At 40.9% G+C, this 25,436-nt stretch overlaps 2 protein-coding genes across 2 annotated transcripts in view; both read left to right on the top strand.

Annotated features, from left to right (window-relative positions):
• GRID2 (glutamate ionotropic receptor delta type subunit 2) overlaps positions 1-25,436 on the top strand; it is a 914,338-nt gene that overhangs the window by 812,954 nt on the left and 75,948 nt on the right. The window lies entirely within an intron of this gene.
• SMARCAD1 (SWI/SNF-related, matrix-associated actin-dependent regulator of chromatin, subfamily a, containing DEAD/H box 1) overlaps positions 20,785-25,436 on the top strand; it is a 37,310-nt gene continuing 32,658 nt past the window's right edge. Inside the window, exon 1 of the mRNA XM_057418001.1 lies at positions 20,785-21,091. Within this exon, the coding sequence (XP_057273984.1) occupies positions 20,899-21,091 (193 nt within the window). The 5' untranslated portion in view covers positions 20,785-20,898. The remainder of the gene's footprint in view (positions 21,092-25,436) is intronic.

Below are 25,436 nucleotides of genomic sequence, written 5' to 3' on the forward strand. Positions count from 1 at the left end.
CAAGAGGTAAAACTCTTTTTTTCAGTTTTCCTGACTTGCTTCATGTTGTTTGTATCTTATCATATAGCTCATTATTAGGTCTTAATTAGACCAGACATTGACTACTCATTGCAGGGGGATTGGACAAGATGACCTTTGAAAGTCCCTTCCAACCCAAACTATTCTATGATTCTATGACCACTCTGTGGTGTCAACAGACTGGGGGATGATTATACCCTTAAGCCTTTTTTTGGCATTATCGTACCAGCAAAGTTTTTGAAGTGGCAATAGGGGGAGTAGGTTGGTTTGAAAGGGGTGTGTGTATGAAGGAAAATCGTAAGTAAAATGTATGTTAAAATAAAACTGGAATACTAGTCCTACAGATGTTCAAAAACATAAATTTATCTAGTCCTGTTCAAAATCTGAATTAGTGTCCATACAACAGGACCAAACACAGAATTAACATGTAAATAAATCTCAAACCAAAATCCATATGACATGCAACAGCACCGGGCAATCATCATCAAGAACATCTGGGTAATGAGCAAGGAGGAACAGAGGGGCAGGCTGAATTAATTCCTCTCTTCATCCTTAAAGGTAACCAGAAGTCTTGAGCAGATTTGCCATTTTTATCTGGCATCTCCTGGACAGAAGCATGTGCTATGCAACACACATCCAAGGGGAGCCTGAGACATCCGACCTTCATGTGTGTGCTAAATTGAGGAAGAACTGTAACTAGTGCATGCATGCTTTGTCATCAGTCTGTGCATGTGTAAAAGCCACTGGTGTGAAATTTGCATTCAGAACAAGAGGCTCACACTAAGTGGGGCAGCCTGTAAAAACCTAGACAAAAGGCCAGAGTCTTTGTATCCCACCTGGAGAAAATCTCCATGTGGAGAAAGCAAGCGTGTCTGGGAAATATGGACGGTCCTGCTCTTGCCACTGTTTGGGCAAGCATTTCTGTGACCTTTTAGGGATAAACTGTGCCTAAGAAGATGCTGTTATCTTTAATGAAACTTAAACCTATGCTTCCACTATTAGATTATTCCTAGAGTGCTGCAGCCTCAGGGACTGAAGCTGATGAGACTGATGTCCCTGATCATACCATGGAGCTTGGTTTAAACCTAAGTTGCAAACAGCACTGCCTCAAACCCAAGCTTTTTAGAAACTGCTATCCCTAGGGAATATATTTTACGATGTAAAAATAAAAAAAGACCATGTAGTCTTTGCTAGATGATCTAGATATATACAATAGTTCAATGTTAAACGACCTAAATAAAATAAAGCTGGGTCCTTGATCTGTTCTGAATGGAACAAAGAAAGGGCAAGAGAATAAACTTTTTTTTTTTTTTAATGTGGACACATCATAGATATGAGAAGCATTCAACCAGCAGGATCATGAGTAGCATGTATGACCGTATAATAGCCTGGTAAAATAAATAAAGGTGGATAACATCCTGTTTCATTTATGATGTACTGTACTGTAGAAGAGTGGCGCTTTCTTTAGTTTGAGTTCCAACAGGGCAAATTAAGTATCCTATTTGCACTTCATTTAATGAGATACAGATTGTAAGAATGTGGTGTGCGGAGGTAGTCACCTCTTCTCAAGTGCTTTGGTTTCCATGTGGAAATAGCAGAAAGTGCTTGTGTGTTTGCTTACTAGCATTCATTTGTGAGTATGTGTGTGAGAGATGGTACACCTTACTAGGGATGCTTACAAAATTATGGCTGTGATTCTCTGAGAAAGTATTAAGAACAGGCTTGGGTTTACCATGCCAAACAAACAGAGATAAGCACCATGAAGGTACCAAAAAGTTACAGAAAGAATATAAAATCATGATAGACTTTATAATTTTCTAATCACAGGGACTCTCCAAAGAACTGAAAAGCAAGGGAAATTTTTTTGTCAAATGTCTTTAACTGCAGGAGTGATAGGCACCAGTGTTTCACTGTGGTACATTTACCTGCTGTAAAACTTACCTCCAAATTAATAGCAAAAATACCCTTCTTCTTTTCCTTTCCCACTTAAAAATAAACAAAATGTATGATTTTTAAGGACTATGTTTTGAAATACCTACTTCAAATCAACACTCACAAGTATTTATAGTCAGTCTCAGCTTCTTCACTACTGATTTTCACTGCAAGTTAAGGAAATCGAAAGTTCCTGCACTAGTAGCTATTCATAAAAGTCACATTTTCACAGCTCTTTTGTGTGAAAAAAACCACAAAGTATTTATGAATTTTAACAAATGTAAATTCAAAGAATTTGTGCATCAGACTAGGTTGATTCTAAGCTCTCTTTTCTAAATACATGTTAGGTCGCGTTTCTCAAATGTATTCAGCCATGTGATATGTAGTACCAGCTCATTCATATCAGATGAAGTGTGACTGGAAATAAAGCTGGATCTTTTTAAGAAGACACAGTCCTTGGCTCCATATTTCCAAACCAAAATAGCCATGTTCATTGTATTTTTCCCTACATTTCATTACTGCTCTTCTTCCTTCTAAGTGCAGACTAATGTAAAGACAATCGCTAAAGAAGCAGCAATCATAATACCCTATACTAACTAAATTCAGACTTACGGCTACCCACAGGAGAAATACATGACAGATCCATTGTTCTGTATTAGCAGGATATTGTCCCAGTATATGAACACATGCAAACTTTGAAGGCTTTGAATATTTAAGGCAAGACACTAGTGGCTCATCCCAGTGGGAACCACAGAAAAGGGGAACCTGATTAAATTTAATGTCATTGTCACTTTTTTTTCCATTGCTAAGAATTATATAGGTAGCCATAGCTACCACACTGTTCAGACACCATGACCACAATATTCTCCCTCAGAGGTTGGCGTCAAGGGCTGAATTATTCACTTCAAGAATGTGATTCATTACTAGATGTGATTCTTGCAGATTAAAAGATTTGTCAGTATATAAAATACATGTACATATTCTAGCATCTTATTTTAAAAATCAGTGGTATGCCCTCACTAACCTTAAAAGACACCAATTTTTATTAGTACAGTTTAAGTTTCGAGCATATCTGCCCCTGCCCCATTCAGAAAGCCCTGAAGTAACTGAGCAGCTTTTTACTGGTTACTGTACAAGAAATTCTGAAGTTGAAAACTAAGGCAGGAATATGTAAAAGGCTACTTAGATACCCTGCAATTAAAATAAGAATGTTTTAAAACTAGTTTCTTAGAAATGTTTGCCTACTTGAACTGTCCCCTTATCTATTGTTTATTCTGTCAAATGAAGCCTCAAATAAATATTCTGCTTAACTGTGGAAAGCGCGTAACTCTCTTTCTTCACTGCTGTTTTGTTGCTAACTCCCATCTTCCCCAGACTTACCTCACAGTGTTATTCCTAAGTTGGATAGACTAATTAGACTCATTTCCATCCCAAATAACTTCTGTGAGCATGCCTCATTTACCACTCACTGAGATACATGAATAAAGAAATGTCTCTATCTACGAGGATCTGCTCAGTGTAAACCGGCTGGTTCCTCATATACATGTTTAGAGAACAACATTTTTTCCTGTATATGATACCAGTAACTGCTTTTATCATTTTTCTTTTTACTCACAGGGAAAATTGAGTTCTAAAATAAATCTCCAGCTCACAGGGTTGACAAAGTTTAATACCGCCGCAATCCTTTCACACATGTCGATTACTCTGACTCAATACCACAGTTTTGCTGAGTTTAGGGATGCAACAATGCTGAGCATGAGACGGGCCGGACCATTAACATTAATGCAACTTGATCTCAACTGGGAAGCTGATGACAGGCAAAGTGGCAGAAAGCTCTATTCTATCCCCCTGATTGTTTCCAGTGTGTAGTGTATGGCAGGATTACTGGGAAGAGCCAGTAGGTGAGTAGAGAACTAACTGCCCTGGCTCTGAGTGATTTTCTCAAATCCTTCAAGCACCTGGATCTCTGCTTAGAATCTGTGGAAGCTGCACAGGATGCTCACTGAAAATAAAGGCATGAAGCTACACAAGTCCCATAGAGCCAGAGGCAAAATCTGAGAGCCAAGAGGAGAAATACAGATGCAATTACAGAATAATTGTAAACTGGTCCACTCACCAAAATTCCCTTCAATGAATGAAAGAAGTTAAATGAAAATGAAGAAAATGTGCTAGTCACAGAGTGGCAATTATGTTATCCTAGACAGAAGTAAGCATTTATTATTATTTTCAGAAGTGTTTTTTTCAAATCAATCATACTGTTTTGTTGTCCAGAAATACTTCATTATCCTAATTTGAATTCAAGAAAGGGCTTTCTGAATAATACAGGCAGGCATTTTTGAGTAGTTAATGTTCTAAGTTAGCAAAAGGTAATCTAACTATTGTAGCTTATAACTTGGCAAAGGCCCTTGCTCAAATTGGGCATCTTCTTGTCCTGTGAGCAGTTCTTTGAAATTAAGGTACCTACTCACAGCAGAACTGATGTGTCAGAAACAGAGTGGCCAGCAGGACTAAGGAAGTGATTGATCCTCTGCACTCAGCACTTGGTGACACTGCACCTTGAATACTGCTTTCAGTTTTGGGCCCGTCACTACAAGAAAGATATTGAGGTGCTGGAACATTACCAAAGACGGGCAACAAAGCTGGTGAAGGACCTGGAGCACAAGTCTGATGAGGAGAAACTGAGGGAACTGGGGTTGTTTAGGCTGGAGAAAAGGAGGGTCAGGGGAGTCCTCCTCTCTTCCTATAACTACAAAGAAGGAGATTGTAGTGAGAGGGTGTCGGTATTTTCTCCCAAGAACAAGCACTAGGACAAGAGGAAATGGTCTCAAGCTGTGCCAGGGGAGATTTAGATGGGATATTAGGAAAAATTTCTTCACCAAAAGGGTTGTCAAGCATTGAATCAGGCTGCCCAGGGAAGTGGTTGAGTCACCATCCCTGGAGGTATTTAAAAGACACGGAGATGTGGCACACAGCAGCATGGTTTAGTGGTGGACTTGGCAGTGCCAGGTTAACTGTTGGACTCAATCATTTTAACAGTCTTTTCCAACCTCAACAATTCTATGATTCTAATGATCAGTAAGTCAGATCACCAGACCCTCCATTTAATAAGACAACAAGCACCACACAGCTCTAGTCTCTTTAGAAGCTGTAGCCAGTGTGGCTTCTGGTTGCCATGCCATTTTCCTAGAGGTAACCCAAATCCCACCATTAAAGCCTGAATTTGTGCCAGCACGAGGGAGTAGCGCCATGAACAACTGTGACCTCCTAGAGAGGTGTGCAGTACTGCTGGAGCATGGTGTGCCCAGCGCCAGTGCTCTGTCTTGGTCCTTCACGTGAGATAGTGTGCCCTGCCCCAGGCACTGGTGGTGGTGGGATTGCTACTGGCCCATCATCCCCTGCTTCCCTCCTTGCAGGGGGATGCTTGCACTCTGGAAGCCACTCTCAACAACAGAAGCGAGATAACCAGAAAGTAAATATTGCCCCAATGTAGTTTTAAGTCAATATTTTGAGCTGCTGCCTAGCCTATTTGATGACAGCCAGAGCTGGAGGTCACCTACCTGTCGACGATGGCACCAGGAGAACAGGAGGCAGAGTCAACAATCTTCCTTGCCACTGTTCAGCTAGGTTTGTTTGCTGATTGAGTATGTCAGTCACAAAACTCATCCTGTTCTCTTCACTGTGAGCTTTTTGCTGGTACAGAAAAGAGGGACACAGAAATCCCCCAATTCTTCTTACTGATAACTCCTATTTTTAATCCTTCTGAAAAGGGTTTTGCCTCTCAGAAATTTCTGGGAGATACAAGAGAGAAATCCGGAAGGTTTGCCATAGAACCTGAATGGTATCAGGATTTGGTGCTAAACACTGAAGCTTGTGTCCACTACACAAGCGAGAACTGACTCAGAGGCCAGCCGTATAAAGCAGGTGGAAAGAAGGGAGGGCTGCTCTGCTCCGCAAAGGAAGCCTGGCATCTAGTGGACATTTAGCTGTTACATCACTTCCAGCTTTTTGGTTAGTAGAGCGAAAGGCTACCTATCCCCCCCCCCAAAACTGGTCCTGACCCTAAGTTCGTGTCCTTGACTGCAAGTTGTAGTGAGCTTTAGTCCTAATCGTGGTTAAAAATTCATGCCAACTTTTAAATTTGACTCCTGCCTCTTAAAAAGGCGCAGTCAACTGTATTCTAAATAGCTCTTCTTTAAACTTGCTTTTGTGCCATGCATCATATTTTCTGTGTTTTTTCTCTGCAATGAATGTAAACATAGAAAAAACAATATCAGAAGATATGTGAGGAAGTCATTCTGAATACATGCTCAGAATGAGAGATGAAAGGTATAATATCCATAAAATACTATGGGAAGAGCCCACATTACAGCATTTAATCTAAGATTCTCTTTTATTATTTGTTCCAACAAGATGCGAACCCTCCTAAATTTTTTCTTCCCTTACATTCTGAATTCAGTGTGAGCACATATTACTCTCTTTGAGTATCGAGCCGACATTTAAGTGAGGTGTATTTCTTTTTATTTTCTTTAATATTCTTATACAGAGTTTCTAAGAGGCAAAGGTGTAAGTATGCGTTATGCTGTACAGTTGCTTTAACTAGATTTGTTCCTTTCATGTACAGCAATATTTTTTGGTACTAACTCATGCTAAGTTATATCTTACCATGCACTTGGACCTATTAAAAATGACATTATTAATTTTGAAAGACAGTAATATGCAACATTAACAGGTTCCTTCCAACCCAAATTACTCTGATTCTCTGATCCATGTAATAATTAAATAGGTTTATATTTATTAAGTAAAATTGTATTATATGGGGTTTAAAAGTACTTCAGGGGAAAACTAAAATGCATTATTACTCCTAACTAATTCAGTAAGACTGCTACTACAACTGATGGACGTAAGTCTCTGGAAAGTCTTAGCAAGAATAAAAGGTACGTCTTTAACTGACCTTGAGAGTATTCCTGATCCCAGTGGCCCCCTGGTGGCCATCAGAACGGCCTTGCTTCAGGTTCCACATCGGCAGCATCCCTCATCCCTCTCTCCCTGCTTTGGCTCTTGGCGACCAGATTTCTCTCGAAAATGAAAGTTGCTAGTGGACCAATAGATAGCACAGAAGTCATCTTTTGCTACAGACAGCAGTGGAGAGAGATTTCTCCTTACTGACGCTCAAGGCATTATTAATTGAGCAGTAATGGAATTCTTGACATGCAGATGACAGAGCCTTGCTCTGGTAGAAAATTCAGCCATGACTAGATTGTTTCACGAAACAGCCATAGGGAAGACAAAGGCCTAAGAATATGCATTTTATTATTTTTATTATAAATGAGAAATGTGCTTGAAATCAAATTGTTTAGAAAACTAAGACAGAAATGACAGAAATGTTAATGACTTTGTTTGAAAGATGAGCTGTCAGCATAGCAGTGAGTTAGAAAATAAGGCACCACGGTACTTGCTAGGGAATACTTAGAAAATATCCTCTTGGCTTTTGCTATGCAAGCAATACAATGTGTTTATTTGTGTTTAATGTTCTGTGCCAATTAATAGGCACATTTGATTTCATCCCAAAAGGTTTATTCTGTTTTAATTGAAAATCTCAACAAAGGCTTAAATGCGAAGCATGTCTTCAGAAGCACTTGTCCTGCCCTCCAAAAAGAAGTGAATATAAAGTCAGAAACTGAAAAAAACTCTGGAGATTAATTCTTTGTGGTACTGAGCTCCTTTTGTGCTAGTTCTCACTATGAAAAAGGGACCTTTTATAAACATGTGGTACAGGAACAAACCATGGCGAACATTGCATTTATATGGGGTCATGTCCATTAGCCAATAGGTGCTTTATGGATTGCTGTATCATCTTGGTTTCGCCATCTCTGGGGCAGGAGACGCATTAGCTCCATGACCTCTGTGCTCCAGCTCTTGGCTTTGCTGGGATCACAGGAGAAGGACAGAAGACTACCCTGTGTCTGTGCTGGCTATAGTTGTCTGTCTTTTTGATGTTCATCAGAAAGTGGGGTCGGCAGCAGGGAAAAGAGAAGTCTTGTTAGCCCCAGCCCTTAGCAAACCAGCAAATATCTGACCTCAGCAACGGCTGCAGTTACTCTAAGGGGCTGTGAAGTCTTCCTGCAAAGCCATGGCTGTCTTTCCTTTTGTCCCTATGCTATAGAGAGGCTGATAGCATGGAGGGAAGAAGAGGCAGGCCGCTAAAAGCATTGGTATCTATGTCTAAGAGCTGTAGTTCAGTTCATCGTAGCTTGAGAACCAGAGTCCTTATTCAGCATTTGTCTCTTCTTTTTGTTCTCACCTCAGAAGCAGGAGCTGGGAATTTGCGCAGTTTCTTACTTCCCTAAAAATCTAATTGCAACCCATATTGTAAACAGACTCAAACATTGGGTTTTGTCATTTGAAGTATATACAAAGAAAACTGTAATGTGTTAAATGCAGCTGGAAGGGGCTGCAGATCATCCCGTCCTTTCTTTGCCTGAAGGCAGGATCAACTATGTTAGCTTTGACAGATGTTTGCCTACTTGTTTCTTAAGAGTTTCTACTGATGATGAATTCACAACCTCACCAGATGTTATACTCCAGTGTTTAATTATCTCTTGGGTTTGAAAGAATTTCTTAAGCCTAATGCAATCACTACTTGTTCTGTTTTTCACGAAAATAGGGGACAGATGTTTCTCTGCCTCTTGCAGTTCCTTTCCATGTACTTGCAGGCATGTTCTCCTCAGCATTCCCTGCTTTAAATTCAGCATGTCCCGTTTATTCGATCTTTCTTGATTAGATGATGTAGAGAAATGAGAATAAACAGAAGTCTTTTCTGAACTATACCCAATTTGACCACAACAAAAATAGTTGTATGTCCCAAACTATGTCCCAGACTGGACACAGTGCACTTGCCTTACCAGGCATTAGGTATGACAGTTCTACTCAAAAGAAGAATGGTTTTGGAATGTCCTTGTTTTCATACAGGCAAAAATGGTGCTTCCATTTTTCATAGTTGTACGACCTGTCATCACTTCTAGGTCTTCTTCTCCAGAATGGTCACACAGGCATTCTTTTTTCCCCTCAGTTGTATTTGTGCAGCTTTTTTTATTGTTCTGTGCTTCTTGCTGTTGCGTAACGTGATTATTTTCAAACAATTTCTTTAATTTGCAAGATCACTTTGAATCTTAATCTTGACCTCCAGCATGCTTACAGTCCCATCTCAGTTTGGTGTCACTTCAAATTTGCTATGTACAGTGTATATCCCTTGACCTGGGTTGTAAATACAAGGACTGGACAGAAGCCATGTGATTGATACATTTTTCTGTGCTGACCATTCACTATTATGCCATTAACCAATGCTAGAGTTTAATCTGGATCATGTTTCTATGGCTAATGAGTATCACAGACTCATAGAATGGTTTGGGTTGCAAGGGCCCTTAAAGATCATCTAGTATGCTACATGATACCCCAAATTATGGGTAAGTCATAAAGACACACTGTGAAAAGCTTTACTGAAGTCAGCATATATAACACTTGCTGTTTTCCCTGTATTCATAAGTCTTCCTGCTCTGATTCAAAAGAAGTTAAATTGGTTTGACATTGCTTTTTCTCAAATCCATGCTGGCTGTCACTCCTTAGCAGGGGGTGTGGGTGTGCATTAAGTGCTTGTAACTTCTTGGCATTTTGTTAGCATAATCATTCCCTCTCATAAAGTTTTTCAAGCTTCAGCTGGTCACGTTGTAGCCCTTTCACTTTAGAGTAAATAGAAAATCTTGCTATGCAGATATCAACAGGAAACCATCATCCTTTCCCCAAATGCGTGAAGCTTTTACTGTGTGTAACTAGTTAAAAGACAGTCTAATAACAGTAATCGTTACTTGCAAAGTTTAGTATATGAACAATTTCAATTGAAAAGCAGTTACTATTTAACAAATGTTATGTAAATCCCAGTGTAAGTATGTGAGCTTTTCTAAATCCCAAAGTTTTAAACGCATCTTCTTAATAAGACTATCAAGTGTGGCAACAAGACATAAAAATATTTTTGTTGAGATTTGTTTTTAGAAATAAGGTTTCTTTTCCTGGAAAGCAAAATAAAATGCAACACAGTATATTTATCCCATTACAAAAACAGAAATGAAGGAAGAAACACTGATCCTAGGAGTGGAAGCGCACCTGTATTTAATCTTTTCCTGTATGCAAAGTAAGGTATTTATTCAAACCTTTACTCAAGATTTTAAATACCAAAAATTGTTATAACAGATTGTAGTAAGTTATAAAGAAACTTGAAGAAAGTATAAAAAATAATCCAAATAACTATTTTTCTGCTAGAAAAAGAACTGATCTAAATGTATTTATGCTGGAGAGGGACTCTTCATCAGGGACTATAGCAACAGGACAAAGGACAGTGGGTTTAAACTTAAACAGAGGAAGTTCAGGTTACATATAAGGAAGAAGTTCTTCACTGTGAGGGTGGTGAGGCACTGGAACGGGTTGCCCAAAGAAGTGTTAAATGCTCCATCCCTGTCAGTGTTCAAGGCCAGGTTGGATGGAGCCTTGGGCAACATGGTCTGGTGTGAAGTGTCCTTGCTCACGGCAGGGGAGTTGGAACTGGATGATCTTAAGGTCCTTTTCAACCTTTACCATTCTATGATTCTATTTAGAGTTAGCTGTTTTTTTTTTTTATCCAGTGCAGGGAAGCTTCTTCTAGCACCCTTAGAATTTAAAAAGCATAAACTGAAGGAAGGAGTATAAAATAACAGATAAATGTTTCTAATAGAAGACAGTATATGCCTTGCTTCAGTTTCTTTGAGATATTAACAGTACATGACAAAACTCTGTTACTGCTTATGCACTAATAATCTGCCAGTGAATAAATTTGCTTAAGGCCAAATTCTGTCTTGAAAGATACTCTTTCTGAAGTACAGTTCAGTCCTCCTCTCTCTCAAAAGCAGCTGGGAAAAAAAAAGCTGGATCATGTTTTACGAATACAATTTGTAAAGAAAGAAGGTTGTTTATGCAAATGTGTGTTTATTTATGTGTGTATTTATTTATGCAAGCCCCTGTGACATTGCTTTGGTGAACTACAGGTACAGTTACATGAATGCTGGGCCAAAGAACTTTCATTCGCTGTTAAATTTTACTCTCTCAGTTTATGTCCTACACAATGTCAAAATCTCAGCAGTACAGGATGTTACATCAGTGTAGCCTGATAGCAGGAAGCCAAAAAGTAAGCATGGGAGCATACACTGAAAACTTACTCGTTTCCCTTGAGTCAGAAGGACTAAAATATTTGTTGGCATGCACTTTCAAACTTATGCTCCTCACCAAATTGTTTCTTGAAACAAAAAAGTGGTTAGTCTGTGATTTGCAAGCAATATGGGAGGTCTCAGCTGTGGGTGATCAGCCCAAGATCCTTGAGAATGATGCATGTTCATACACCTCTGAACCTAAGTTCCCTTTAAAGTCCTAAGGACTGGCAAAACGATGTCCACAGGATTGCTATCACCTTTAAAACACAGTTTCTCATACTGAAGAATTTGCTTCTAAAGCCTTGTTAGGATTATTTCTTCAGTTGTCAGCTACTGACTTTGGGCTGTTATTGATAGCCTTAACATACTAGTAGTTTCCCTGGTAACATACAAACTCTTAGATATAGTGTAAAGAGAAATAAAAAATGTGTTTATAAACAATGGGAACTGTCTTGCTGAAGAACTGTATCTAACTTATAAACTGGGCATTTTTTTGCAACGTAACTTAGCAAATGAAGAAGGTGCTGTGTAAAAAAAGTGTCTTCAAAAAGGTTCTAAGGTCCTTCAAAAGGTTTCTACAGCTCTCGTTCTGGGTCCATTCTCAGCTTTACAGAGAGCTTAAGCTCATTGCTATGGCATCCTGTGGTCATCTGGTGGACTCAAACCCTAAGCACATCCCTGGGATTTTTTAGGTATGTCATGTTCTAGCAACCTAACAATTTAGGAACTGTTCTAGCAGGTTCAGTCATCTACAGATCTGTATTACAAGAAACTCCCCCAGTTATTAAAGCAGGTTCTGTCATACAAGGATTTATAAAGTCAGAAATGTCTCCAGTTTTTAAACAACATCTTAACCTTAGAATAATCTCCCATATATAATCCAGTGTGCTTCGGCACCAGTGCTGTTCTAAAAATAACTGTAAGGCTTACTATTATACTGTGTATTTCACTAGTTAATAACACCAGCAACTACCAATATAAGACCTGTATGCCCCTTCTACTGTTCCAAAGGTCATACGTTCAACAGTTCAGGCAAAACTAATTTGAATGAAGCTGCATTTTCTTCAAATGTATTTAACTCCTTAATTATTAAATAAACAGCAACTGCAGCTTTCCTTTCTAGCAGAATTTTCTGAGCCAATATTGATTCTAAGTCCTTAGTCCTTAGGATACACAGGATGCCACTAAGTCAGGGGTGTTGAAGGAAGTACAAATTGTGCAACAGATGATTATCCTTGACTATGCCCTATCAAGGATGTTTTAAATTATATAGTCTGCAGTCCTGAGGTGAACTCTGCACAGGTGATCTGCTGTGCCCAAATGCAAGTACAGCAGAAGCAGAATGAAATGTGAAACTCCCTGATTGTTCCAATGAAACTGATATTCCAGCCTCCGACGGATTTATCTACAACTCAGTAGGTCCTTGTAAGGAGCAGACCTGGACAGAAGGAAGTTCTCTGGTATAAACCATAGTTTTAAAAAGTATTTCATGAAATGGAGCTTTTAATCAAGCCAGCTCAGACTAATCTGCTTGCATTTCTTATAATAACAGGAGGAAATGTTAACTGCAATATAACAAGGTCCACACCTTTAAGAGGTACATAAAATGGAAGTGGTACCAATCTTTGTAGCTGCCACTCAATACAACTGCTACTCCAGCAGATATGGGAAGCAGTAAAGCTCTGTGTTGGTTTGGTTTGTTGTTCCTCACCCCCCAACGGAATCCCCTACTTAAGCAATTATTCCAGTGCTGGTATTGCACATGGTTTAATTACTTTAGGATCACGAAAAGACTTTGAGAAAATATACACCACTTTAATATTCACATTTTTTTTGTAAGCAAACAATTTATAAATGTCCGTATTTACTTATTTCATAAGTGGAAAGTATTTCTGGGAAGTGACTAGTAGAAATCCACTCCTTGTACAATCAGCAATAGATTGCACATTACTCCTTTGCATCAGTACTATCTAGCATCTTCAGGAGAAGTTCCTGCTTTTTGCAGGAAAGTTTATAAGAATCATATTATGTATGAAGAGCATCATACAGAAACAATGAGTTTATAAAAAGCATATTACATACGAGGAACAAGATACAGAAAGCAATAAGCAAAGGCTCCTGCAATGCAGGAACATTAATAGGTGATACCTGGCCAAAGAATTCCCCTGATACAAGCAAGGTCTTGTGTCCCTCCCAGGGCCGTGCACATAAACGCCAGAGGTTATGCCTGCAGGACAGCTTGATAGTGCAAATACCCTAGTTCACATTCCTAACCGTGGTAAGCTATCAAGTGTTGATACAACTTCTCAGCACCTGAACAATATAGACATGTCCTTTGGGCTCTTCTCTGAGACTGCTTTCTGAGACTAGCCCCTGGTTGCTTCCAAATACATACCCAACCCATTCTCTCATCAAAATGGTCAGTTTGGACAGAAAAACAAAGAAGCAAAAAAAATCAGTTTGAGTGGGAATGCCTAAGAATTAAAGTCTCCTAAGAGCTTAGTGAAAATTTAGCACCTGCCTTCTGTAATTATTATAATAAATAATTTCACAAATGTCAAAACGGCATCTTCAAATTACTGTAATCTACTGCAGGAGACCGTTTGGCTGCTGTAACATGTAGCCCAGTTTCCTAAGGAGGACAAGCTTCCGATCAGGCAAACTCTTCCTTCTCCACACAAAAACTTTTGCAATGGACATCCAAATTTCAACCAAATCTGAAAGAGAAGCAGAAGTCCTCATAATAAGAAATAGTTCCTTGGAAGGAATAGTTTCCTTGAAATGTGTAGAGGGTAAGGCAAAACATTTTTGTTCCACAGTCAGCTGCTCAGCATATATAGCATGTGCTATGGTGAGGCAGCTCTCTGTTAGGTGAGGGTATTGCGCGGCACTTAAATGGGGAGCTGGGACACTACAAACAGCAAGAGAGGAGGATCTGAAGGACACAGACCCAAACTAATATGAAACCAAGCTTCATTAACTCAAGCAAGCTTCATTAACTGTTGCCAATAAACCTGTTTACCTTCTCACGGAGCCATTGCAAGGTAAATCAATGGTGTCCAAAGGAGCAGGACTACTTAAAATGCATGTAAGTCTGTGGAAGGAGGGCACTGCAGGATGAAACTGTGGAAAGTTGTGCTTATTAGGCTTCAGTATGCTGTCATTTCCATCTCTAGAGAAATAACCACCATCTTTACTCATGCAGAATCCATTTATTCTATGATTAAGTACTGAATCATATTGCATATGCATATTGTTTCTGGAGCATCATGTTGGAAAACACAAAATAAACTTTTTTAATCAGTGACGCATTATATATATATACATGCAGTTTCTGACAAGACACAGCTACCTGACAGCTAGCCAGTTTCTAAGACATGTTTAGCTTGATTTTTGAGATAGCTTTTGCCCAAGTAAATGAAATGGGTAACAAGTACAATGCCCTAAATTCTGGTCAGTTTTTTTTCCGTCTTGTTTCTTGATCAAATACATGTAAAACCAAGAAGAGTGACTGACTACTTCAGAGAAGTGTAGGAAATTAGAATAACTAAAACATGTTTATTTTTTTTACAAGTAAAACAATTATTTTTTTTTTCTGTAAGATTAGTCTTGAAATAATAGTGCTTGAAATAAACTATATCAAATGGCCGCAGGTGAGAAAAAGAAAAGATACTGGAATAACACTTTCCTAGTAAAAATGAACCACTTCTACAGTTATCTTCAGACACACAAAAAAATGAGACTCATATAAAGAAATACCAATACAAAACCAGTCTTATCCTCTTATTCTTCCCCAAAGGGTGTTATTTTTTATTGTCTGCTGAACAGAATAAGCTGTCTATTCAATGGACAATAAAAAGTAACACCCTCTTGGATAAGAGAAAAGAGACAGCTCTGGGACAGTTCTGACCTGAGGCCTTGCTCTGTAATCACTGTGCAGCTCACACATCAAAATAGTTTGGATATTCATATATTTAGGTATGGTGAGGTTGCTACAGCAACGTCAGGTACTACGCACACCTCCCAGCACTCCTCCAGCTGCAGCTGAACTAGTTTCAACATTTTATTAGATTTTTTATTTCATTTTTTTTTTTTAATTTATGATCAAGTAGAAACCCATCTGCATTTGACAGCTCGTCTTGTTGCTTACAATTTATAACAAAGCAGAAAACCTTCCCACCAATCCTATACGGTATTTGGGGGCAAGCCCCAACAGATGTGCTATGAGAATCTGTGTATTTTACAGACTCTGTTGATTTTATACCACAGTATGACTTTGGTGCGTTCTCACACTGTAGTTAATGCAGACTTTCCCTCTGTCACTTTTTTATTTTATTTAATACAAAATAGCACCCTTACCAATACCTCTTGAAGTGACAGGGCACAGAAAAGGCATGAATCAAAGATGAAAGAACAACAGTTGAAACAAAAGAGACTTGTTAGGAACAGCTATAGACATATTTTGTTTAGGCTTATTGTTTACTAATGAACATCAATTTTACTAATGCCTTGTCAGTTTGTAAAATCCAACATAAAATGTGACTCTTAGTATCTGGACAGATTTTAACTCCTATTATCAAACTCTCAATATTGAATTTACTTTTACTGCAGATAACACAAATTCAATTTGCATCAATTCCAGAAAAAGTAATTTTAATCTAATATTTTTGTTTTCCTTTGCTCCTCTCGTGTTTGGGCCATTATTATGTATCACTGTTCTATAAACCTTCCTAATTATCTCTGAAGGCCTACACACCACCTGGTACGCTTCTCTTTATCACTGGCATAGCAACAAAACTGTAGCTTAAGTAAAAACAAGTCGAATTTAACAGCTCTAATGTTGCATGTAAAGCAATTCTGTACATAAATAGATTCTTTTCAAATTTCTGCTATCATTCTTCCAAAAAAATCTCACAAATCTGCCTTCAAAACAATAGCAGACAGCAATCTGTCAGTTCTCCAAGAAAGCATGAGCTAACTGGTGTCATTAGCACCTCAGAAAAGACATTTTGCTTGCCTTGCTTGCCAGGAATTCAGGATAGCTTGTTTATAGTACTAATACCTACCCAATTACCTAGACTTTTCAAGTTCAAAGCACTGTAAAAAACCTGAAATAATCTGCTGCAGCATTTTCTAGGTTCATGCTAATTCCTGTTAACACAATGCTTTTAAAATCTAACATGTTCTGGAGTGCTGAATTTAAGCCTTTCCATTTTCACTGTTTCTTAGCTTGTACTTGCTTTCTGTCCCAGGTTCTGGAATTCATGTCCTTCCCCCTTGTCCTGAGTTCAGCAGTAGCAGTCATTTTTCTCCTTCTTAGTAGCTGGTGCAGTGCTGTGTTTTTGACTTTTGGCCCTGGGAACAGCACTGATAACACCGATGTTTTTAGTTACTGTTCAAATGTTTACTCTGACCAAGGACTCTGTGAGTTTCATGCTCTGTCAGGGAGGAGGGGAAGCCGGGAGGAAGCAGGGACATGACACCTGACCCAAACTGACCAAAGAGGTATTCCATACCACAGCACGTCATACCCAGGATGTAACTGGGAGTTACATGGAAGGGCTGGTTCACTGCTCGGTCAGGCTGGGTATTGACAGGTAGTATTGTATTCTCTTCCCTTGTTATTTCCCTTATCATTATTATTATTGGTGGTAGCGGCAGTGGTTTGGGTTGTACCTTAAGTACTGGGCTGCTCTTACCTCAACCCGTGGGAGATACATCCTTTCGATTCTCCTCCCTGTCCCCCTGGGAGCTGGGGTGGGGTGGGGAAGAAAGAGGGGGAGTGACCAAGAGGGCTGCACGGCTGACTTATGGCCTGGGCTTAAACCACGACACCCCTCCACCTCCTCAAGACTGGTGGTCCTGACTGCCTTGTTGAGTCACGAATACAGACTTACCTGACTCTATGCTCTCCTTTACACCTGCTTTCTTTGATTTAATCTTTCTTTTCTCAGCTCTTCTATTACTCCTTAACTTTTTCAGCTTCACAGTCTGTCTCTGCACATTTACCATTGTTGTTTGACCATGTCTTCTAAATCAGTCAAGCAACGTGGCTTACAATTTATCACACATGTATTTTATTGGAGAGTTATAGAAAGGTTTGGGTTGGAAGGGACACTAAAGATCACCTAGTTCCTAGTTCATGGTCCACCCTTGTTCCTCCTATAACCCGTAGCTTCTGAGGCACCTACAAACTGCTTTATCCCATTTTGGGGGATAACTTGCCTTTCAAGTGGGTGGAATTTCAAGCTTGTAGTAACCCAGCCCCTGCTGACAGGCAGATCCCTCTTCCCTTTTCTGACTGACCTGCCGCTTCCATTATTTATCTTAGATATGAGCTGCATAGCAGAATTCTCCTATGTGAGCCCTAGAACAGTTGCCTTTTTATGTCCAAAGCTGAGGCGCTCATCCTTCTCCAGCACAATTCAGCTCTCCTCAGGCTCTCTGCACCATCTACTGTTAGACCATCAGCCACATTTGTAAATCCACCTGTACCTTGACATCCATCTCTGCTGGGAGATGATCCGTCTTCCCTTCAATTTACATGTTCAGCTGCAATTTATTATATGAGTTTGGGATTAACACCAATGAAGCTTTCAACCAATTTCAACTCATCTGCTATCCAAATGTTAGATTAGTATCCGATATGGACGCAAGACATCTTCACCGAAGCTTGATTTGGAAAGGGGTTCCTCCAAATCCTTTTGCTCTTTAAAGCTTATCTTTAAGGAGTTTATTTTCTTGCTCTCGCACAGACCAAAATGACAAACTGTTCTGACACAGCACTGAGGCTGGAGTAAGAGGAGACACCATTGATAAACATGAGAGATGAGTTTGTTGCTTAGGTATGGGAGGCAGATTAGCTTTTTGAAGCCTATACCACTTCTCCTTGCCATTTGCCTAACAGAAAGGTCAAGAAGGTTGGAGTCAGGCACAAATGAGTTGAACCAGCTGCTAGTTCTGGGTAAAGGCAACTGTCAAGCACCACAATGTACTGTAAAAGGCACAGCAGCAAAGGGAGCACCAAACAACATCCATGAGAGTCACCTCAAGAACACCAAACTTTATTATAATGATGATGATGATGATGATTGATGATTCAGTATGAGGTAGCCAAGACTTAGATTTTCTGACTACTGCTGATAGAAATTGATTTTGATAGAAATTTCCAGGTAGAAGTAACATGTAGGTGGCATTTCTGGAAATACCTGGATCACCTCCAGCTTTCAGGCTGTAGCAGGTTTGCCAGACAACAGTCAGCCCTCCCTCCATGCAGCCTGGTAGTAACGCTGACAGCAACACACAATGGGTGTGCTACGTTTGGGCTACTTAAATTTAAATGGCAAATACTCTCAATGGTGAGGGAGCACCCCATATGCCTCATGCTACAGTGCTGGTGTGACAGATGAGGAAGTAGCTTTTTCCGGTTAGCTAGCACCACCTCTTCAAGATGCTTTTAATAGCTGTCGCACCTGGCTCCCCAGTAGAATATTTCTTCATTTCAGCCAGGCCTTGAAACACTTTATTTCACAGGTGGCTGATATCTGAAGGACAGCCATGTAAAGGTAGTTTCAGCATGTCTCCTCTCTGCCATCTTCAATACCTAAGGACACCATTTCACAGAATGGTTTGGGTTGGAAGGGACCTTAAGATCACCCAGTTCCAGCCCCTCACTATGGGCAGGCCACCTTACACTAGACCAGGTTGCTTTAAGACCTGTCTAGCCTGGCCTTGAACACTGCCAGATTCAGCCCTGGCAGTGTTCTCAGCACAATGCCAGCTCACCCCATAGGCCTTTGCCTGCTCAGCCCATCCTGTCTTTGCACAGACACCATGCAGCATCAGCTAAAAGCCAGTCAGGCACAGTGTATTGACCCAAGGCATCAGCAGGTGGTCGTGTACTTCCATCTACCCTGCCAAAGGGACACAATCATGGGCACACGCTGAGGCACTGAGCCTGAAAACTGCGGCAAATCCTGTGTTTTATGGCTCCAGAACTTTCCAGAAGTGATCTCTCCGCAGCCCCGCCCCACACCTTTCACCCTGGGTGGTTGGGGGTGCTAGAGCAACACTACTATGTACCAAGCTGGCATTCACGCCCCCCAAGAGGCCAGAAGCTGTACACCTGCCTTTCTGGCGAGCCGCCGGTGGAAGCCAACCCCCACGGGGCGAGAGCACCCACCCACGGAAGTCAGGCCCCCGTGAGGCGGCACCTTCCGGGCCTCCGGTGAGGCTCCAGCCGCCGGCCGGCAACTCATGCCCTTCTCGAACGAAAAAGCGCGAAAGCGCAGAGGCTCGCGCGCTCAGTCCAGGCGAGCTGATTGGCTGCCAGGCGGTGACGCTATAGCTGAGCGCCGTTGCGGGGCGCGTGAAAAGGAACCGGCTGTTGCTACTGGCATCAGACGCTGCCGGTGCAGTGCTCCGGGGCGCCCATGTAGCCTCTTTACCGGCAACCTGGTGCCTCGGGGGCCGGCGCGCCTTTCTCTGCCCGCCCGCAGCCTCACGGTGTCGGCTCCGGTGCGCGGCAGGTGCGTGCGGGGCCTCTCGTTAGGGTCCAGAGGGTTCAGGCTGCCGGGGGAGGGGGGGAAAGCAGCGGTGGGCAGTAGGGGCCAGGAGGAGTGTGGCGGGCAAGGGTGAGCATCAGCGGGCAGGGGTGAGCGGCGGTGGGCAGCAGCAGGCAGGAGGAGGGTGGTGGGCAAGGGTGAGCATCAGCGGGCAGGGGTGAGCGGCGGTGGGCAGCAGCAGGCAGGAGGAGGGTGGTGGGCAAGGGTGAGCATCAGCGGGCAGGGGTGAGCGGCGGTGGGCAGCAGCAGGCAGGAGGAGGGTGGTGGGCAAGGGTGAGCATCAGCGGGCAGGGGTGAGCGGCGGTGGGCAGCAGCAGGCAGGAGGAGGGTGATGGGCAAGGGTGAGCATCAGCGGGCAGGGGTGAGCGGCGGTGGGCAGCAGCAGGCAGGAGGAGGGTGGTGGGCAAGGGTGGGCATCAGCGGGCAGGGGTGAGCGGCGGTGGGCAGCAGCAGGCAGGAGGAGGATGGTGGGCAAGGGTGAGCATCAGCGGGCAGGGGTGAGCATCAGCGGGCAGGAGGAGGATGGTGGTCAAGGGTGAGCATCAGCGGGCAGGAGGAGGATGGCGGGCAGGGGTGAGCATCAGCGGGCAGTGACGGGCAGGGGTGAGTATCAGCGGGCAGGAGGAGGATCGTGGTCAAGGGTGAGCATCAGCGGGCAGGGGTGAGTGGCAGGCAGGGGTGAGCATCAGCGAGCAGGAGGAGGATGGTGGTCAAGGGTGAGCATCAGCGGGCAGGGGTGAGCAGCGGTGGGCAGTGGCGGGCAAGGGTGAGCATCAGCGGGCAGGAGGAGTGTGGCGGGCAAGGGTGAACACTTTCGAGAAGGCGTAAACGGCAGCAGGTAGGGAATAGAGATCGGCGGGCACTGATAGGCATCGCGGGCAGGGGTGAGCAGCGGTTGGCAGGCGCGAGCAGCGGTTGCCGGGCGCGTTCCAGGTGCCTGGTAGCATGGGTGGGTGCCGTTTCCATGGGGATGCGGGCACACGTTCGAGAACGCCTGGCCGGAGGGGCCGCCAGGTGCTCTCGCGGCTGCCCGACACCTCGCCGGCTGCTTCTCGAGCTGCACCTGATGAGCCTGGCCGCTTCTTCCTGGCTTTTCCTACAGAAACTGCCCAGCCCGTATGGCCTTCTGCAAACGGGCCTGAGAGGTGAAAATGAGTTTATACAATTTGGACCGCTTTCGCTTTGAGCGGAAGAGAAAAGCCACCGATCAGTGTCCTTCGGCAGCCAAGGTGTCAGCAGGTGACTCTGCTGCAGCGAGCAGTGCTGCTGGAGGTGATGAGACTGAAGTTACAGATGACAGCAGCGAGTGGAATCCTCCAGCTCTGGATGTGACAGGGAAATCTGGTGAGTCGGGTGTTTTGCATGTTGTGTAAGAGCAGTGTAAGTACATCATTACTAGAAATAAATGTAATTTATTTTGTAAATAGTATGTTCTTTTCTATGCATATGTATGTCACAGCAGTTTTCACAAAAACATCCTTATTTGTAACAGTGCTTGCTGTAATTGAACCTGTGCATTTACAGTCAAGTCAGAAACACTCCGATAACTAAAGCTGAAGTGATTTTTTTTTTTCAGTTGAACAAACCAACAATTTAAATGTTTCAACTGCATAATACTTTCCTTTTTATTAATTATCTTTATTGATACTTATTTTACACTAACTCAGGGTTTTCAAAGTATAAAAAAAAACCCTTTTAGTTGTCTGATAAACCTAACACTACATAGGCATACCTTTTTCACTAGAGTTCTAGGTTAATGCAGTGTGGAATATCACAGATAAAACTGGAAAGAAAACAGTTTATTTTTGGTTGGGCCTGGTTTTGTAAGGAGCTGAGCAAGCTACTGCTGATTCTCACAAGCTGACTGCATTAATAGTTTTGTAGCTGTGTTTTTTTCTGGAAGTAGCTTGTCGTTTTCATGGAACAATGAGAACTGAAAAACTTGCTTCTGTAGTAATTTATTGGTTTGCTTGGCTGATACACTAGAGATGTGCTGTTTCTGTTTGGAACTGTCAGTTATTACTAATAAACTATAATGGCTGTCAACTGTGTAATCACATTCACCAGTAGTTTTCCTGTTACTGAAGGAGTAAGAATAGAAGAACAAAAATTGTTTGCTGCTGATTATTTTATACATTTTGGATGTTCCATGTAGCTTCTGATGTAGATGTCAACATACCAGTGTTATTGGAGAGATCAGACATGCTTTGACTATCTGTTTAGTAATGGAGCAACAGTATCAGTTGGTATTAACATGAGCATGAGTTGTGGCTTCTGCATGTGTGTGCTTTGTGATAGACTGCATGAAAAACTGGTACTCTGAGGAAGTACACTTCGGAACAGGTGTCATCTCCCTGTTTGTGGTAAGTCACCCATCTTGTGTGGTGTAGAAGCCACCAGATGTGGATACCCTTCTTGAACTGTGAACATAGATGTGAAGTAGTGGATGGTGCTGTTGGTTTTATGGCTTATTTATTCTTGTGATTTATTTTTTTAATATTGCATCTTTTCCTCTAATATGCTTGTGAACTTGTCTTTGTCCGGGGAAGCGTGTGGGTAGGACTGAGGAAGAGAAGGGAAGACATATGCAATTTGGAGGCATGAGTATGAGTATAGGTAGTCAATAAAAGCAAAGATAAAGGGCAGTCTAAAAGAGGAACTGCTGTGGAAGTCTAATTGTGAGGGAAAACTAGTGGAAGATCAAGTTAGCTACCAGTTAAGCAGAGTACAGTAGATGTGCAGGCAAAATTACAGCAAGTAGCTGACTTAAATAGGAATCCATGGACACAGATCCTGATGTTGGACTGGGGTGCTAATTAACATTTTAAATTGAGATGTAGTCACTAGTACTTTGCATAATGTTTTGTCGTTCACAGATACTGAATGTTTAAAGAAGATGGAGTGGTTTGGTGATGTCTTTTTCCACTTACTTATATGTCATTATGTAACCCATTGGAAGGAATTAACTGTTTAAAAAGCCAGATAACACTTTCTACAAGTTAAGCGAAATTAAACCATTCAGATTTCGTCTGCAGGATATGAGGCATTTAGATGTAAAAGAGGAGACTAGGTTTGATTAAGAGATGCTTGTCCTCGTTTCCAAATTAGCAACAGGAAGACAAGTTTTCTTGCTTTGGTTCAAACAAAACAGACTGGGTTTTTTTCTGCTTGAATTATAGTGGAAGATGTACAGAGATCTCCAGTTTATGGCACTCTCTGGTTTGCTGCTAAATACATAACTCATAGTTCTTTATTTACTGTAGAAATACTTATAATGCTTTTTATACTCATAGAAACAAAAAATAGCATAAAATAGCTGATTTTTTTTTTTTTGTCCTGTTTCATTTGTTATCATGTAATCATATTGTATGCGTAAAAAGAATTTCAAAATCAGATCTTTTTCCTTCAGGAGTGCAAACGGTTCAGTGTAATTTCCTAGGGATTTTTTTAGGTGTCTGTTTTGTCAAGTATCCTGAAATACATGTCAACAAAAAGATACTGTTATTTTCAGTCATCTTGGAAAAAACAGCCAGGTGATGTCTGTTCTGTGTCATGAAACACCATTATCTTTTCAGATAAATTTGTTTTGTTTTCCCAGAACAAACAATACTGGTAAATTGTTCTGCACCCTGGGTGTAAATGTATGTAATGCTTCTTGTTGTTTTGTATTGAACATGTTTACCTTATACTTTAATAAGCAATTTGTTGTATGATGAGTAAGAATTGATTGTCTTTATACACTTGCATATTCAAAACTGCACAGGCTTGCAGTGACCTTGCAGCCAAGTTGTAGGTGGTGATTCTGAACAGTTAACTCTGAGGGGTAGAAACCAACTATGGGGGCAATTACAAAGTTGTATCTGAAAGATACCTCTGTAAACAGTTGGGAAGTGTGTTGAAGTGTTGTGCTGTAATTTTCTTTAAAAATAAATTAAAAAATAGTATTTTTTACTAAATAATACATACATTTGGCTTGTATTAGTCTGTTAGAAAACAGGTTATCTTCTTAATTTGCAATTAGATGCTTATAATTATGTAAATAGCTTGGTGTACTGAGACTATTCCAATTGTAGAAATGGAGCAGAACTGTATTAGAACTATACAAATTAGAATAACTTTGATCATGAATTTCAAAATGAGATTTGTATTCAAAAAACATGCTTTACAAAGCTTTGACAGTTGTAATTGAAATTGTAATTGAAATGAAATGAGTGTATATAATCCCGTTACTCATGTTTGATCGTGTTGTTACCTTCTCTGTACTATTCAAATATATAACCCGAATGACTGGATTTCCAGGTTAAGATGTTGAGGGTGTCGCATCATTCACTTGCACTGGGACTGCTGCTTTTATTATTGCCTGGTGTAATTTTCTTAATGAATTGAGGAAGTCCTGTCTTTTGCTTATGTAACAGTTTGTACAGTATTATTCTACTTAAAGCATATTTGGAAAAAAGCAATGGCTGCATTACCTAGTGAACTCTTCCGAGGGTTCATGGGAGGGTATGTTGAAAGTAATCATCACTTTAAAATGGTGTCTTTAAGAAGCACCTTAGGGTAACACTATATTTAGAATTATTTTGGCAATTGAAAAAGAATTCCCTTTGAAAATGGAATATTAATTTTCTTGTAGACTTGAACAGCATGCATTTGATAGTGTTTTCTAAAACTTGGGGGAAATTACTTTCCATTTGACAGTGTTTGTTGTGCAATGTTAGTAAATGTGGTAAGCCTCTAAGTATTATCCAAGTTTTGTTTTTACTTGGGAGAGAAGAGGCTGGCTTTCTCAGACTATGAGGTATGGTTTGTGTAGGAGGCTATATTTAGAATTATAGAGCATATGGGTCAGTGTATTGTGGCTCTGCTCTAGGTATATGCTTCCCAAAAGACTGTAGTGAGCCTGATTTTAAAAAGGGAATAAACAATAAAATTCAAGGTGAAGGTTTTTCAAGAGTAGTTGAAGCTCTGCATTTAATGACTAAACAAAACAAATTATTTGCTCTAACATTATAAAACTGGTTGCATTTGAGCACCTTTATCCATAATTTAACACTCCATATAATCAAAGGCAGTGTGCTCTAGTTATTCTCATGGAATCTTTTTGTGTGAGAAAACCAAAACCAACTTACTTTTGCTGTTGTTTACAGCTCCAGTTTAGGGGTACTTTTGTGTTTCCTTAGTAGAGCCAAACACTAGTTTTATGACTGTGGGCATTCCTTAATAGTCCTTTGTAATTGCCTATAATCAAGAAATTGTGCCTTCAATAATTGCATGCTGTGGAAATAACTGTTTAGTCTGCTACTACTGTACAAGGGTATAATTTGCTCTGAATACGAGGACTCCATATTACATATGGGATTTCTGTTCTTCTCCCCTTCCTTCCCCATTAATAAGGGGTTCTGTTCAGTGGAATAAGTGGAAAGAGGGTGAATGCTTTTTCCAGGCAACTCAGCATTTCATAGGTGTAGGAATTAGGAGTTGTCATGAAGACTGGGTAATTATGTAAAAATAAAACAAGGAGTTGGCAAGTGAAACACTTAAATACTCTTATCTAAATCTCTCCTAAGGATTAGATAGTAAAGAATAAAATTATTTTAAGGACTATGTTGTTTCTGTAAACTTTCCTTGTTTGTGTTTGGTGGTTTTATTGCCTTAAAAAAAATCCTCAAACAACTAAAACCAACCAGCC

Source organism: Pezoporus wallicus, unplaced genomic scaffold (genome assembly GCF_028554395.1).
Source record: "Pezoporus wallicus isolate ANWC-B61680 ecotype Strahan unplaced genomic scaffold, APGP_CSIRO_Pwel_v1 contig_6999, whole genome shotgun sequence".
NCBI classification, from domain to species: domain Eukaryota; kingdom Metazoa; phylum Chordata; class Aves; order Psittaciformes; family Psittacidae; genus Pezoporus; species Pezoporus wallicus.